Source organism: Peromyscus leucopus, chromosome 5, assembly GCF_004664715.2.
Source record: "Peromyscus leucopus breed LL Stock chromosome 5, UCI_PerLeu_2.1, whole genome shotgun sequence".
NCBI classification, from domain to species: Eukaryota; Metazoa; Chordata; class Mammalia; order Rodentia; family Cricetidae; genus Peromyscus; species Peromyscus leucopus.
Window position 1 is genome coordinate 39,362,452 of NC_051067.1, and position 13,590 is coordinate 39,376,041.

General features: G+C 43.9%; 1 protein-coding gene across 1 annotated transcript in view; it reads left to right on the plus strand.

The window, feature by feature from the left end:
- The window catches only part of Scgn (secretagogin, EF-hand calcium binding protein), a 39,861-nt gene that overhangs the window by 23,330 nt on the left and 2,941 nt on the right, over positions 1 to 13,590 (plus strand). The window contains exons 7-10 of the mRNA XM_028881849.2: positions 1,582 to 1,637; positions 8,435 to 8,480; positions 9,104 to 9,163; positions 11,529 to 11,597. Coding sequence (XP_028737682.1) covers positions 1,582 to 1,637; positions 8,435 to 8,480; positions 9,104 to 9,163; positions 11,529 to 11,597 — 231 coding nt within the window. The remainder of the gene's footprint in view (positions 1 to 1,581; positions 1,638 to 8,434; positions 8,481 to 9,103; positions 9,164 to 11,528; positions 11,598 to 13,590) is intronic.

Consider the following 13,590-nt stretch of genomic DNA (forward strand, 5'->3'; position numbering starts at 1 on the left):
AGCACTTCTCAGCCTAAAAAGTTTTCCTTTTGAGATTGCCCAGCAATGGAGTCAGGCCCACGTCCTTCAAGGTGAGGTTACTGTTTTCTTAGGGATCAATCTAACCTTGCTTTCTATTAGAACCCCTTGTAATGGCAGCATCACAAAGGGTGAGCTATGGGACACCCTCAAAAAGTGCCATTATCTGACCGGACATAGCATATATATTTAAGGGATATGATAGGACATGTAAGAAGTCCCAAGATACGCCTGGGCCATCTGTGACATCTCTGTTTTTGCTTTATGAGATAGAGTCTTACTATGTAGCCCAGGTTGGCCTTGAACTTGCACTGATCCTCCTGCGTCAGTCTCCTCAGTACAGGGATTACAGGAACGTACTATTATAAGTTTCCCGTTTCAGTAGGTTCTATAATATACCATTTTTTATGCCAAAGTTGGGGAGAATAGACTTTCAAATTAATATCAAATGCTAAAAATAAATGGAACTTGGAGTAGAAAGGATCTAAAACTAATATATATTCAAATGAGCTCGTGCCTCCTTTGCCTGCGCAGGCTCCTCACAAGATCTGTCCACAGATACTCTAGAGCGCTAGAATCTGAAGTCACATTCCCACTGCTATATGTTAAGAAGTGTGTCCCCTCTACATGCCTAAACCCTGAGAGCTTAGAACAGAAGGTTTTTACCTTAATACTACCTTTCCTAAAGTTTTGTACAGGCAAACAGTGCAAGTAGGCTCTTTGGACAATGCTGGATGTCTTTTGCCCTCTGCTCTACTCAATGAGGCATCTTCTCTAAGATGCCCTCATCCAAGGCTTGGTTGCTGAGATGCCGTAGGTGAATATAAAATACTTCAATAAAACCCTGACTCGAAGCGAAACACCAGATTTCAAGCTGTCATCACTGTGCAGTCTTAGTTCCCCTCCTGGAAGCACAGCAGTCATTGCTGCCATCCCCGAATAACTGCATCTCTCCTTCCAAGCACATGGCAGGGCTGACTGCTCCACTCCTTTGAATTTAGATGTGGCCAGTAGCTTGCTTGGGAATAACGGAATTTTAATCAGTAAATGAGCTGTCGTTTTCTTTCTACCATGGCAACCAGGAATGTTGCCATAGATTAGCTGCTGTGAGGGAGAGGCGCCAGCTAGCCTTGGATCTCGGTCACAGGAACAAGACAGGGACCTGTACTGTGATAACACACTGAGGACTGGTCACTGTGACCTGTCCCAACTAGAAGCTGAGCTGCCAGTCATCTGGTGGCAGATACTCATTTCCCCCAGGTAGGTGTGTTCTTCAACTCAGCTGCTTTGGAGAGGTGCCTTAAAAACTTTAGGATCACTGGGTGGCGGTAGTGCATGCCTCTAATCGCAGCTCTCCTAAGGCAGAGGCTGGACAATCTCTGTGAGTTCCAGGCCAGACTGGTCTACAGAACAAGATCTGGGACTCTGGGACAGCCAGGGCTATACAGAGAAACCCTGTCTCAAAAAACAAACAAACAAACAAACAAACAAACAAACAAAACCTGTCAAGATCAATTCCTGGTACAAGTATATGTCACATCCATGTTCCTTTTTGCCTTTCAGATGAAGATCTTTGACAAAAACAAAGATGGCCGTTTGGATCTTAACGACTTGGCAAGGTGAGTGGTGTCGAAACGGTGGCAAACTCAGACGTTCCTGTCCACGGGTCTGGTGGCAACACACATCCTCTGAAATCTGAGATGCCCTCTAGCCTGGATCTGAGAGACAGGTTCATCTTATCAAACCACTGTGGTGCTTCTGAAGCACTTTGGGAAACAGATTCCTCTGTGAAGATAATCAAAGCTCCATCCTACCTACATGCACAAGGCATACAATTCAGGTTTTTTTTTTTTGTTTGTTTTTGTTTTTTTTAATTTCACGGATACATGAGTGATTTTGCCCACAGAGGCCAGGCATTCACAGTCCCACATTGGGATCCTAGGACCAAATTAAAAATATCCCCCTCCAAACCCCAACCTAACAAAACAAAAGCAGTGATGATGATGATAAATGAAAGAAAGAAGGAATCTTGAAGCTATTCACTGACTTCGGGAATGTTGAATTGTTAATTCAGAACAAAAGTAACAGCTGATTGGGCTTCAGTAGGACTAGCTTTCTGCTGGCCTTTGAGGGCTGACTACCCCTCTGCAGTACCCAAAGGCTGGCAGGGGAGGAGGGGAGGATGAGAATGTCTGCGAGTCTTGCAGGTGACTTGGGATTGATGGGTCACCATGTGTATTGTTATGCAGCTTTCCATAAATATAATGAGATGTCAGAGGTAGGTTAAAGGATAAAGAAAAAATCATTTAATCATTTTACCATTTCAGAGGCTGGATATCAGAAAAGCATGACACAACTTCTAGAAAGAATTTCTTGGCTGTGTCACATCATAGTATTGTATAGCTCTTGTTTGTGTGCTTCCCTCCCTACCCCTCTCTTGTTCTTGACATTGAACCGATGGCTTAGTGCATTCTAGGCTCTGTGTCTGGTTCTGAAGGTTGTCTGTGAAGAGACGTACTAGGAAGACTCTTCAGTCCTCACCCTGACATTGACTCTGACACACTGATGGATTTCTGTATTTCTGAGGAGCAGTGTCTTCCTAAGTGACTCTCTCCAGACCTTCATCCTAACTTTGAGTCACTTTGATGAAAAGGGGACACTAAGAGACCAGTCAAAGAGGAATACAGTGCTTCTCCTCACAGAGCCCGGCAAGGGGACCTCAACCTGAATATTTTGTTTCTGCTCCCTCCACTTCACACTTGGGAAACTGAGGCAGAATTCTCACCCCAACCTTAAGAAGAGGTCATAAAGATTTGTTTGAGAGTTTCTCCTCAGAATAAAAGTCAATGTCCAAAAGATTCATTGAAATCAAGGAAATACGGGTGACAATGAGAGCTTCTAATTTTATTATTCCCTCCACTGACATCTGCCTGTTCTCAGCCTTTCACATAAATGGAACTAGGGGAGGTAGCTTGGTGTACAAGGACTTGGTGCCCAGCATGCCAAGACTGTAAGTTCTGTTTCACACATGTGCATACACACAGAGAGAAACATGAATATGAGTGGAATCATGCGTGCACTTTTTATATCTAGCTATATTACTTGCAATAATGTTTTGAAAGGCATGTTTCTGTTGTGACTGACCACTGACCCAGTCATTTCTTGTTATGGCTGGGTACTCTGCTGCACACACCCCATATTTTGTCCCTTCGTCACTTGACATTTATTTGGGTTGCTTCTACTCTTTAGATAGGATGAACAGTTTTACTATGTGAGTGCGATGAGCCTTTCCCCTTGGTTACATTCTTGGAAGTAGAATTTTGGTTCACATGGTAATTCTATATTTAATTTTTCCATGACACTGCCAAATGGAAATACTGGTTTCCACACTTCCCTGATTGATTGCTGGATATTTGTAGTAAGTTTTAAAAGTGTAGAGTTCTCCATTCTTGTTCTTTTTAAAGATTGTTCTGGCTACTCTGGGTCCATTTGCATATCTTGATATAATTTTAGGATTAGATAGCTTCTGCATAAAGGCAACTCAGATTTGCATGGATTTTGTTCTGAATCTGCTGTTCAAAATGGGAAATACTGTCACTCTAACAATATTGTCTTCAAGTTTACAAACAACAGCTGTCTTTCCATCTTCTCAGGTCTTTAGTTTCTCTAGAAGATACTTTGGCGTTTTCAGTCTATAAGTCGAGCCTGTTCTTGTCCAGTTTATTGTCAATCATCTGCTTCTTTTGGATGACATCATATATGGAATGGTGCTTTGGAGCTTGTCTTAGCTCTTTCCTGTTGCTGCACTAGAACACTTTGACCAAAAGCAGCTTAAGAAAGGGTTGATTTGGGCTTTCAGCTCCAGGGAGATAGAGTCTGTCATGGCTGGGGAGGCATGGCGGCAGGCGGCTGCCTGGTCACATGATATCCACACACAGGAAGGAGTGAGGGAAAGGCAAGTGTGGTGAACTTACAAGATCCTCAAAACATGCCTTCAGTGATGTGCTTCCTCTAGCAAGGCTGTACCTCCTAAAGGTTCCTTAGTGGACCCTCAAACAGCACCATTAACCAGGGGCCAAGTGTTCAAACATATGAGCCCATGGGAGGAACTTTCTCATTCAAATCACCACAGTTCTGTTTTGCTTTCCTTTTCTCCCCTCCCTCCCTCCTTCTCTTCTCTCCTCCTTTCTTCCCTTCCTTCCTCCCTGCTCCTTTACCCCTTCCTCCCTCCTCCTTCCCTCCCTCTCTCCTTCCCTCCCTCTCTCCTTCCCTCCCTCTCCCCTTCCCTCCCTCCCTCCTTCCCTTCTCTCCTCCCTCCTTCCCTTCCTTCCTCCCTGCTCCTTTCCCCCTTCTTCCCCCCTCCTTCCCTCTTTCCTCCTTCCCTCCCTCCTTCCTTCCCTCCCTTCTTTCCTCCCTGCTGTCTTTTTCTCCCTCTTCCCTCCCTTCCCTCCATTCCTTTTGTTTTGGATGCAGGGTCTCTCCATGTAGTCCAGGCAGGCTGGCCTTGAACTACTGCTGCCTCAGCCTCCAGATTGCCGGGCTTACCGGTGTGCATCTTTGCTTTGGTGGTTTCTAGTGAACAAAAATGCACTGAATGTTCTGTGTGGACTGTGTCTCCTGTAACTGAGCTGGCTTGTTTATTAGCTTGAATAGGGTTTTGTTTGGTTCTTTGGATTTTATTGAAGATTATGCCACTTGCAAATAGCAATAATCTGTTTCTTCCTTTACATTTTGCTAATCTCTGCTTCTAATGGAGCTATTAATCCATCTATGTTTAATGTGATTGCTGATGATGTAAGAATTTTTGTTTGCTGTTTTTCTGTGTTTTATCTGTGTTACTGTAGGGCATTCCTGCTGAGCTCCGGCCTGGTTCCAGAGAGCAGCACCTAGCCCTAATCCTTTCTTTGTTTAACTACACCTTTTGTTTCTCTTTCCTTTTGTTTCTCTTCTCGCCCTATGTGAATCTTGTCTGAGAGTCAAGGATCAAAGAGTCCCCCAAGGATCAAAGGCCTGTGCAAAACTTGGTTCAGGAAACCCAAGTAACTTGCACTTGGCATTTGGTCTTTGGGAGCTCCTTTTAGGGTGCTTTGAAGGTACAGAAATTAACTGGCTAAACTGTAATAGAGAATAAATAAAAATGCCCTAGGCAAAGGGAACTTTGCTGGACCCCCCTGCAGTCATGCAAGGCTGTTCTTAAGATGCCTCTGAGTCTCCATTCTACAGACCCTCGTAAACCCACACGCCCGTGTGGTGACACACAGTTACATGTTACTTTTGTTGTTGCTCCTTTCTAACTTATGTTAAATAAATATTCTGTAGTGAGCTATTTTTGTTCTCGTATGGTTTCTTTCACCATTAACATTTTTTGGTGCCAGGACCAGTCCGTGTGGTTGACAGGTTCCAGAGAGGAGGCAAGCAGTAGTTCAGGGAAGGAGTGAGCCAGGCCATTGGTGGTGGCGAGAATCTGGCAGCCTGACTGACTAGCAGCCAGAGCGCTTCTTTATTTATATAGAATTTAGTAAGCAGGAATAGATTCATGTTGTTCCAAAACATAGACCATATCATTTTTTGTATCCAGACATGTGTTTAACTTTTTCGCTTGTACATCTGGGGCCACAACTTTATTCATCATTGATGAACCATGACAGAACAGAGTTATCTTTTATAATCATTTTTACTCATCAACCCCATAGCCCAGTTTTTAGAATTTTAGAGGCATATGACAGTCTATTTTCAGGCTGGTAGCTCTTGTAGCTTCAAGGATGCTAGACAGAAAGAAAATTTCGAAGCCAGACTGGGTAGACTGTCATGTCCTAAGCAGTGTATTATTAACTCTTAATGGCCAGAGTGCCAATTGTCAAATAGGTCCAAGAAAAATCCTCAGGCCAAAGCTGCTGCAGTTATTATTCAATTTCTGGCATAATACAATGTTTGCATTTATATCTTTATGGAATTTATTTATGTGTATATTCCTGCATTCTTCTGTTCTTTGGCCATATGACATCACAGGGCTCTGAGCGAGCTAACTTTTCTAACAAAAGGAGGTCCTGACATCTCATTCTTTTATCATCTTTCCACAGCATTCTTTGTCCACCCATAGAAGTCCCTGTGTAGGGCAGAGGTAACTTCAGCTAATCTAACTGTGTTGCTGTATATGCCACATAATCACCTGTATAGCAGGAAGAGACTTGTAAGGTGATCTGTTGCCAACTTCTCTCCAAATCTTCTTGACCTTTTAAGTTTACTTTGCACTGATTATCTTTTTTCTGGAATAAGTACAGGGGCAGATATATTAGAGCCTCATAAAGAGATCGCTGGAGTCTTTATGTGAGTCACAACCTTAAAGGTGTAAGGAAGACCTTCAAGTAGATAAGGATAGCTCCCTAAAAGTGGGAGGGGTAGTATATTCAGAACTTTCCTGGGGGAAGCTTAGAAGCAGCATCCCTGGGAGAAGGCATACATGATTCATAAGAAAATTTCCATCAATCTACTATCCCCAAATTGTACAAATATTAAAAGCCCCCAAGCATGTAATACACAGAGATCGAAACCCAGACTGGCACAGTGGCCGTCATGTGGCTCAGCTTTGCTGGATCTTTGTCAAGCAGCTGTGCTGGCTTTATGACTTCTGCCATTCCATCAGATATGGCTGTGCCATTTTGGGTTATAGTCTTAGTGGTTCTCTGGAGGATTACCATTAACAAATTGGATTAATAGCAGTTTAATTTCAATATTATAATAAATCTGTGTTTGTTTACAGTTCCAATCTACTGTTAAATCCCCCATGTTTTTTATGTTCTCCAAATCACATCATAATATGCTGTGTACCCATCAACACCTATTTATTTTCTTTCTTTCTCTCTGTCTCTTTCTCTATTTTTTCTTTTCTTCCCTTCCTTCCTTCCTTCCTTCCTTCCTTCCTTCCTTCCTTCCTTCCTTCCTCCCTTCCTCCCTCCCTCCCTCCCTCCCTCCCTTCCTCCCTTCTTCCCTCCCTTCCTCCCTCCCTTCCTTCCTTCTTGTTCTCAATAGGCTATTGCTGTGTTGTCTAGGCTGGCCTTGAACTACTACGTTCAAAGGATCCTCCTGCCTCAGTCTTCTGAGAAACTGGCAGTACATCAGGTGCCTGGGGCATACACTTTGAATAATTGCTTGATGAGGCTAAAACATTATAAACAACAACAATGACATTAATCCTGCCTCTTTTTTAAATGTGTGTATGAATGTTTTGGCTGCATGTATGTCTGTGCACCACTTGCATGCCTGGTACCTTTGAAAGCTGGGAGAGGGCACCAGAACCTCAGAAACTGGAGTGATGGGAGGTTGTGAGCTGCCGCGTACTTACAGTTGAAACTGGATCCTCTACCAGAGCAGCCGATGCTCTTAACCGCTGAACTGTCTCTCCAGCCCCTCCCGCTGCCTTTTAGAATTGCTCTTGTGCTTACCTTTGCTGGTGCTTTTGGTTCTTCACATGGATTCAAGTTTCTGCCTAGTGTCCTCTCATTTCAGACCAAGGACTCCATTCAGTTTTCCATATAGGACATATTTGTTGGTGATGATGCTTTCGTTGTTCATTTATTTGGTGGCATTTCTGAACGAGTTCCATACAGTCTATCTTCTTCATTGTATGTATCCACTGAAGTCTCTTCTTGGGTAGCTGAATGGTCAATTTGTGGCCAGAAAGAGGTGGCTTTTGCTTTGTTGTGGATGAAATGGGAGCCAGGCATAACAGCCAAGGCTTTGCCCATGTGAGACTGGTCCTCGACCACTAAGCATATTCCCAATCCAAGGCTTCCTCAAATGTCTGCAACAATGAATTCCCAGGACATGTGGGGAAACAGAATGCTACAACATTTCTTCTTCTTGCCAACATGTAGCTGGCTTTTCTTAGTTTTGTTTTTGTTTTATTTTGATTCCTTGAGACGGTGTCTTTGAAGCCCTGGTGGCTTCAGACTCAAAAGTCTCCTGCCTCAGTGTCCAGAGTGCTGGGCCTACAGACCTGCACCACCACCACACCATGTTGATCCCACTGTTTTTACAGAAGAAGCCCTCCCCAGACTGCTGAAGGCTTTAAATGATTTTTCAGAGTTTTACAAACCTTGCTCTGACCATTCTTTCCAATTTTTTTATTGCTCTTGTGGGGCAAACTTTCAGAAGTCTAGAATTCCTACCAGGAAGAGTCATTAAAGCTTGTGCAGTGAAGGGGATCGCTGGGAAAGTTTGCCCATCACTGTCCTTGCATTGATGATGTAGGAATTCCTGTATTGCAAGCTTCTGTACAGTTCTTTGTACAGAAGATGGATGGTAACGTGGAAACCATCCATCTTTTCCTCTGCCCAGAGCTGTGCATTTGCCCATTTGCCAACTGATGGGAGAGTTTACAGAGGGTCACATGGATTTTATTCTTTTTCCCATTTAGGATTCTGGCTCTTCAGGAAAACTTCCTTCTCCAATTTAAAATGGATGTAAGTGATGACATTTCTCTTGATGGGTTTCTGCTACCCTTGTTTCTTTATGTATCTGGAAAGAAAGAAAAAAAAAAGAAGGTAAATTAGTTATTTTTCTTGTCGCTAAGGTAAAAAATCTGGCAAGAAGGGAGGAAGATGTATATTGGCTCACAGTTACAGAGATACAGTCCATCATGGCCATCATGGTAGGGGAGGCATGAAGGCTGGAGCAGCCTGTAGCTGTGAAAATGGGAGCTTGCTTACATCTGGGTAGATCAGGAAGCAGAGGACCCAGTGGGAAGTAGGGCTGTGCTATAAAGCCTAAAGATTTGCTACCTGGTGACTCACTTTCTCCAGCAAGGCCCCATCTCCTAGCAGTTCTACAGCCTCCCCAAACAGCGCCACCATCTGGCAACAAACTGTAAACACATGAACCCGTGGAGGACATTTCCCATTCAAACTCGACTAGAAGACATCTATTTGTCTTAACTCTTTTAGAGACTGACAATGATCAAGGTGGAATCAAGGAACTTTAAAGGGTCATTGATTCGAAGTTTATAAGGGTTGCCCAAGACCTTATGGGAATTACACACCAGTGGCTATGCATTGCTGGAGTGATGTAATGTTTTCTTCACACCCAGGCTTCTTCTACGGAAGAGAGGAAGAGGGACTTTGAGAAAATCTTCACCCATTATGATGTTGTAAGTGCTCTTCGTGCTTTGAAGCCATCTTTAGGGTAGAAAGCTCCCTTTGCTCCCGTGTGGCACCACCCTACCGACAAGGTCTAGCTTGAGACAGTGAATGGCGGTCCCCTGTGCGTGTTGTTCGGTCAAGGTGCCCTGAACATCGTTATGTAACATCAGATGGTTAAAGAATGGGCAAAGCTGATTTATAGTTGAACAGAGAGGTATTCATAATGCTTTTTTTTTTTTTTGGCTTGTAAAACTATGAGAAAGGCTCCCCTTCTAAGACCAGACATTTATTGTGTGTGCCAAAAGAAATGAACAAACAGAAAAATCCTCCCCGTCCCACCAAAGGATCCAAAGACAGTCCTGCCTAGTGTAAAATGGTTTCTCTCGTGGAGTGATTGTCCAACCACTCCTCAGGTGCACTGGCTGGTTGCTGCGTCAACTTGACACAGGCTAGAGTTAGCGGAGAGAAGGGAGTCTCCGCTGAGGAAATGCCTCTGTGAGCTCCAGCTGTAATGCATTTTCTTAATTAGTGATCTGTGGGGGAGGACCCAGCCTATTGGGGGTGATGCCTTCCTGGGCTGATGGTCCTGGGGTCTATAAGGAAGGCTGAGAAACCAGGGGAAGCAAGCCAGTAAGCAGCTCTCCTCCATGGCTTCTGCATCAGCCCCTGCTCCAGGATTCAGCCCTGCTTGAGTTCCTGTTCTGACTTCCTCCAATGATGGATTATGGTCTGGAAGGGTAAGGCAAATAAACCCTTTCCTCCCCAGCTTGCTCTTTCCTCACGGTGTTTCATCAAAGCAATAGAAACCCCAAGACAGGTGGGGACAATCATTCTGGAACACCAAACTGAATTTCTGGAGATCACGGTGGGATAATGTGAGAAAGGGGAAGTGAACAAGAAGGTGGGAGGTCCTAAGAACTCTCTCCATGAAATTAATATCCCAGAACGCCTGGGCTGCATTTTGAGCAGAAGCACTGTGCCTGGGCAAGGCAGCACTTAGGTACTTACTTCGTCTGTTGTCCAGCTTTCCACCTGGATTGGTCAGTCATGTGACGTGGAATAGGTACCTATATTTCTTTATTCTTCCTACCCCACTTTTGCAACAGGGTTTCTTATGTAGCCCTGGCTGTCCTGGAACTCACTCTGTAGACCAGGCTGGGCTCGAACTCACAGAGATCTGCCTGCTTCTGTCTCCCGAGTGCTGGGATTAAAGGTGTGCATCATCATCATTGCCTGGCTTCTCCTTGCCTTTCCCCCTATCTGTAAGCTAGGGAGATCAGGTTAAGAATGAACAGAGCTGTGAGAGCCGTGTGAACTGCATTTGTGAAGCTTTTACAGCAGAGTTTGGTATGCAGCATGACCTGCCAGTGAATCCAGGAAAGAGAGCAGTTTCAAAATAACATGTTAAAGGATGAGAGTAAAGGACACATGGAGAGAGTAGATGGGATTCAGGGGTGCTGGTTCATGCCTTCAATCCCAGAACCCAGGAGGCTGAGGCAGAAGGATCTGCTGTGAGTTCAAGACTAGGGTGGATTACAGAGTGAGATTTTGTCTCAAAAATAAGAAGTAGGGAGGGGCGAGAGAGACGGCTCGGTGGTTAACAGCAATAGCCGCTCTTCCGGAAGACCGGTGTTCAATTCCCAGCACCCACATGCCATCTTACAATGGTCTGCAACTCTAGTTCTCGGGGATCCGACACCCTCCTCCAGCCACCAGGGGAACAGGCACACACATGGTGCATAGAGATACAGGCAGGCAGAGCACCCATACACATGAAATAAAAATCAGTACATCTTTAACAACATTGTGAGGTGGAAGGCATTATTATAACAGGTACTTTAGGACAAATGGACATGTTTGAATGTCTGTACTTCATTTTACTTTCATGTTTACATAGGTTACAGAATGAGTAGAAAAAATGTCCTATAGACAGAAAAAAAACAATGTTTCATATACTGATTCAATATAGCCTCCCTCTATTTAAAGTTTACACTTTCAGTAGTGACCAAATGATTGCTCAGTTATAAAGCAAATATTTTAAATGTCCAACCTGTCTTCTAAGGGTGATTGGTGTGCAGTTAACACTTCCCTGAACAGAAGCCAGGCCATGGGAAGCAGACATGAGTACATTTCATGTCAGTGCTGTTTGCTGAGGAGCTCAGAGAGATGGGGGCAGGAAGCTGTTGATGAGGGATTCTTTTAGTTCATGCAGGGCACTCGAACCCCTTGAGGATAAAAACAATGGAGCACCCCATTTTTAAATTGGTTGGCAGTTACAAATGAACACTGATTGGTCAATTTGTCAAATGTGTTCCTTAGCTTTTTGAATTAAGAAAATGGTATTTGAGTGACTGGATCATTTTTATCCTTCAGAGTAAGACTGGAGCCCTGGAAGGCCCAGAGGTGGATGGATTTGTCAAAGACATGATGGAGCTGGTCCAGGTGAGTTCACAAGGCTGGAAGGGTTATTTCCATCATGCATTGGGGTTGACATTGTGATAAATTGTATTGTTTATTTCTGGGAATGAGTGAGGCTGAAGATTAATACTAGAAAGAAAGATCTGGAGACATTTCCTATTTCATAGCCATTGAGATTCTGTGAGACTCAACACATCTTTTTCACTTTCTTAAGACCACATGAGTTAAAATAACACATAATCAACATAGAAGTGTGTTTTAACCATCATTTTAAAGTCATTTACTTTTCCCAAATAGCCCAGTGTTACTGTGTATTTTACTGTTTTATTTTTCAGTTGCCTGGAGTATTTTCTCCCCTCTACTTGCCTCTCTCAGACTTCATTATTACAGTAGCTACAATTTTAAATTTAATTTCATACAGCACTTTTTTTTAACCAAGGGGTTTTTCAAACAGCCAGCCTAGGAAGGATATGTATTGTTATGACATTGCTAAGTCTCGGGCTGAAGTGATTTAGATTTTATTATATCACATGGCTGTTTTCTGGAGGGTAGACAATGTTTCTAAAATGACAATCTCCTTCTTTTGAACTTTATTCTCTAAACTTGTTTATAATCTCCTTACACAGACAATTCCAGTCTCTTTCTCCAGGGAGCAGCGTAGACAGTGGATTTAGTCGTCTATGTATTCAGGGATTACTTTGAAGTACATTATTAGATGCGCAATGATTGCATACTGGCTGTTCCAGACAGCAAAAAATTAGAGTAGCAGTTATTAATTACTTTTGAAATCTCAGAATTATTTGCAAATATGATTAAAACTAGGAAACCTTGCAACAAAAAAAGGACGTTATCCTTTTTTTTTTTTTGCACAGATCTCTAGGACGTTGGCATTCTGTGGCTGAGCAGACACAGGCACAGTTCTGTGTGACGTTCAGTCAGGATCACTGACTGTCACATCTTCTGTGTCTCCCTACTTATCATTCTCACCCCAGTGACCCCTCAACTGTTCTGTCCTTGTCTGGTGGCTCTCACTTCTCCCTGCTCTGTGGCTCTTCAAATCCCCCCCACCCCCACCCCCGTGGCTCTCCATTCTCCCCTGCCCCTTGTTCTGTGACTCTCCACCCCCACCTCCACCCCCGCCCCTTGCTCTGTGGCTCCCACTGGAGACACCACAGGCATTCTCCACCAGAATAAGTGACAGCTATTTGTGTGGTATTTCCTTTTGAACACTGGTTAAAGGACAATCCCATTCTGTCCACTTCCTCTTTAACAGCTTGGATAATAGAAATGAAGGAATCATCTGGGGGATATTAAAGTTTCATGGCAGATGGACAGGCCCAACTGGAGTTTTAGTTTGCGCTGATAGATTGAACGGGAAATCAAGCTGCCTGGTTTCCTCTGTGTCACAGGACCTGGGTTCTGACAGAGCATAGGCCAGGGACTTCCATAATCAGGCAGAGCGCTTGCTCTGCTAATCCTCCTGTGATCCCCACACAGGGCCGGACATCACACGTGGAGACCCGACTAGAGCTGCGCTAAAATCCTCTCCTGTGCAGAACTTGGAAAGCACTCTCCAGACACTCGGTGTTTGATCCTTCCTCTCCCCCAGCACCTGCCATTTCTTCTTCTCTTCCTTTCTTCTTTGCTTGGAAAGTTTTCTGTCCAACATATCAGAACTGTATCCCATACAGCTATTTGTAAGTTTATGTCTGTGGACAGGTTTCTCGAGCCTTCTGTTGCCTGACTTGTCACCCACAAGTGGTGCCCAGTGAGACTTGCCTTCAGAGGCTAGATGGTAACTAGGGATGCTGTAGATACCTACCATGGTCCCTGAAGACAATACAGCTTCCCAAAGTCCCAGTCTTTGTTACCGCTTCAGAAAAAATCAGCTGTCATCATTAGAGTGCATTTCTGATCTGGAAAATGAAAACATATGGGAGGGAATTTCCCAAAAGGAATCTTTAGCTCAGCGAATGACCGACCACATCATAGAGTATAACTCTGTCTGAAACACTCG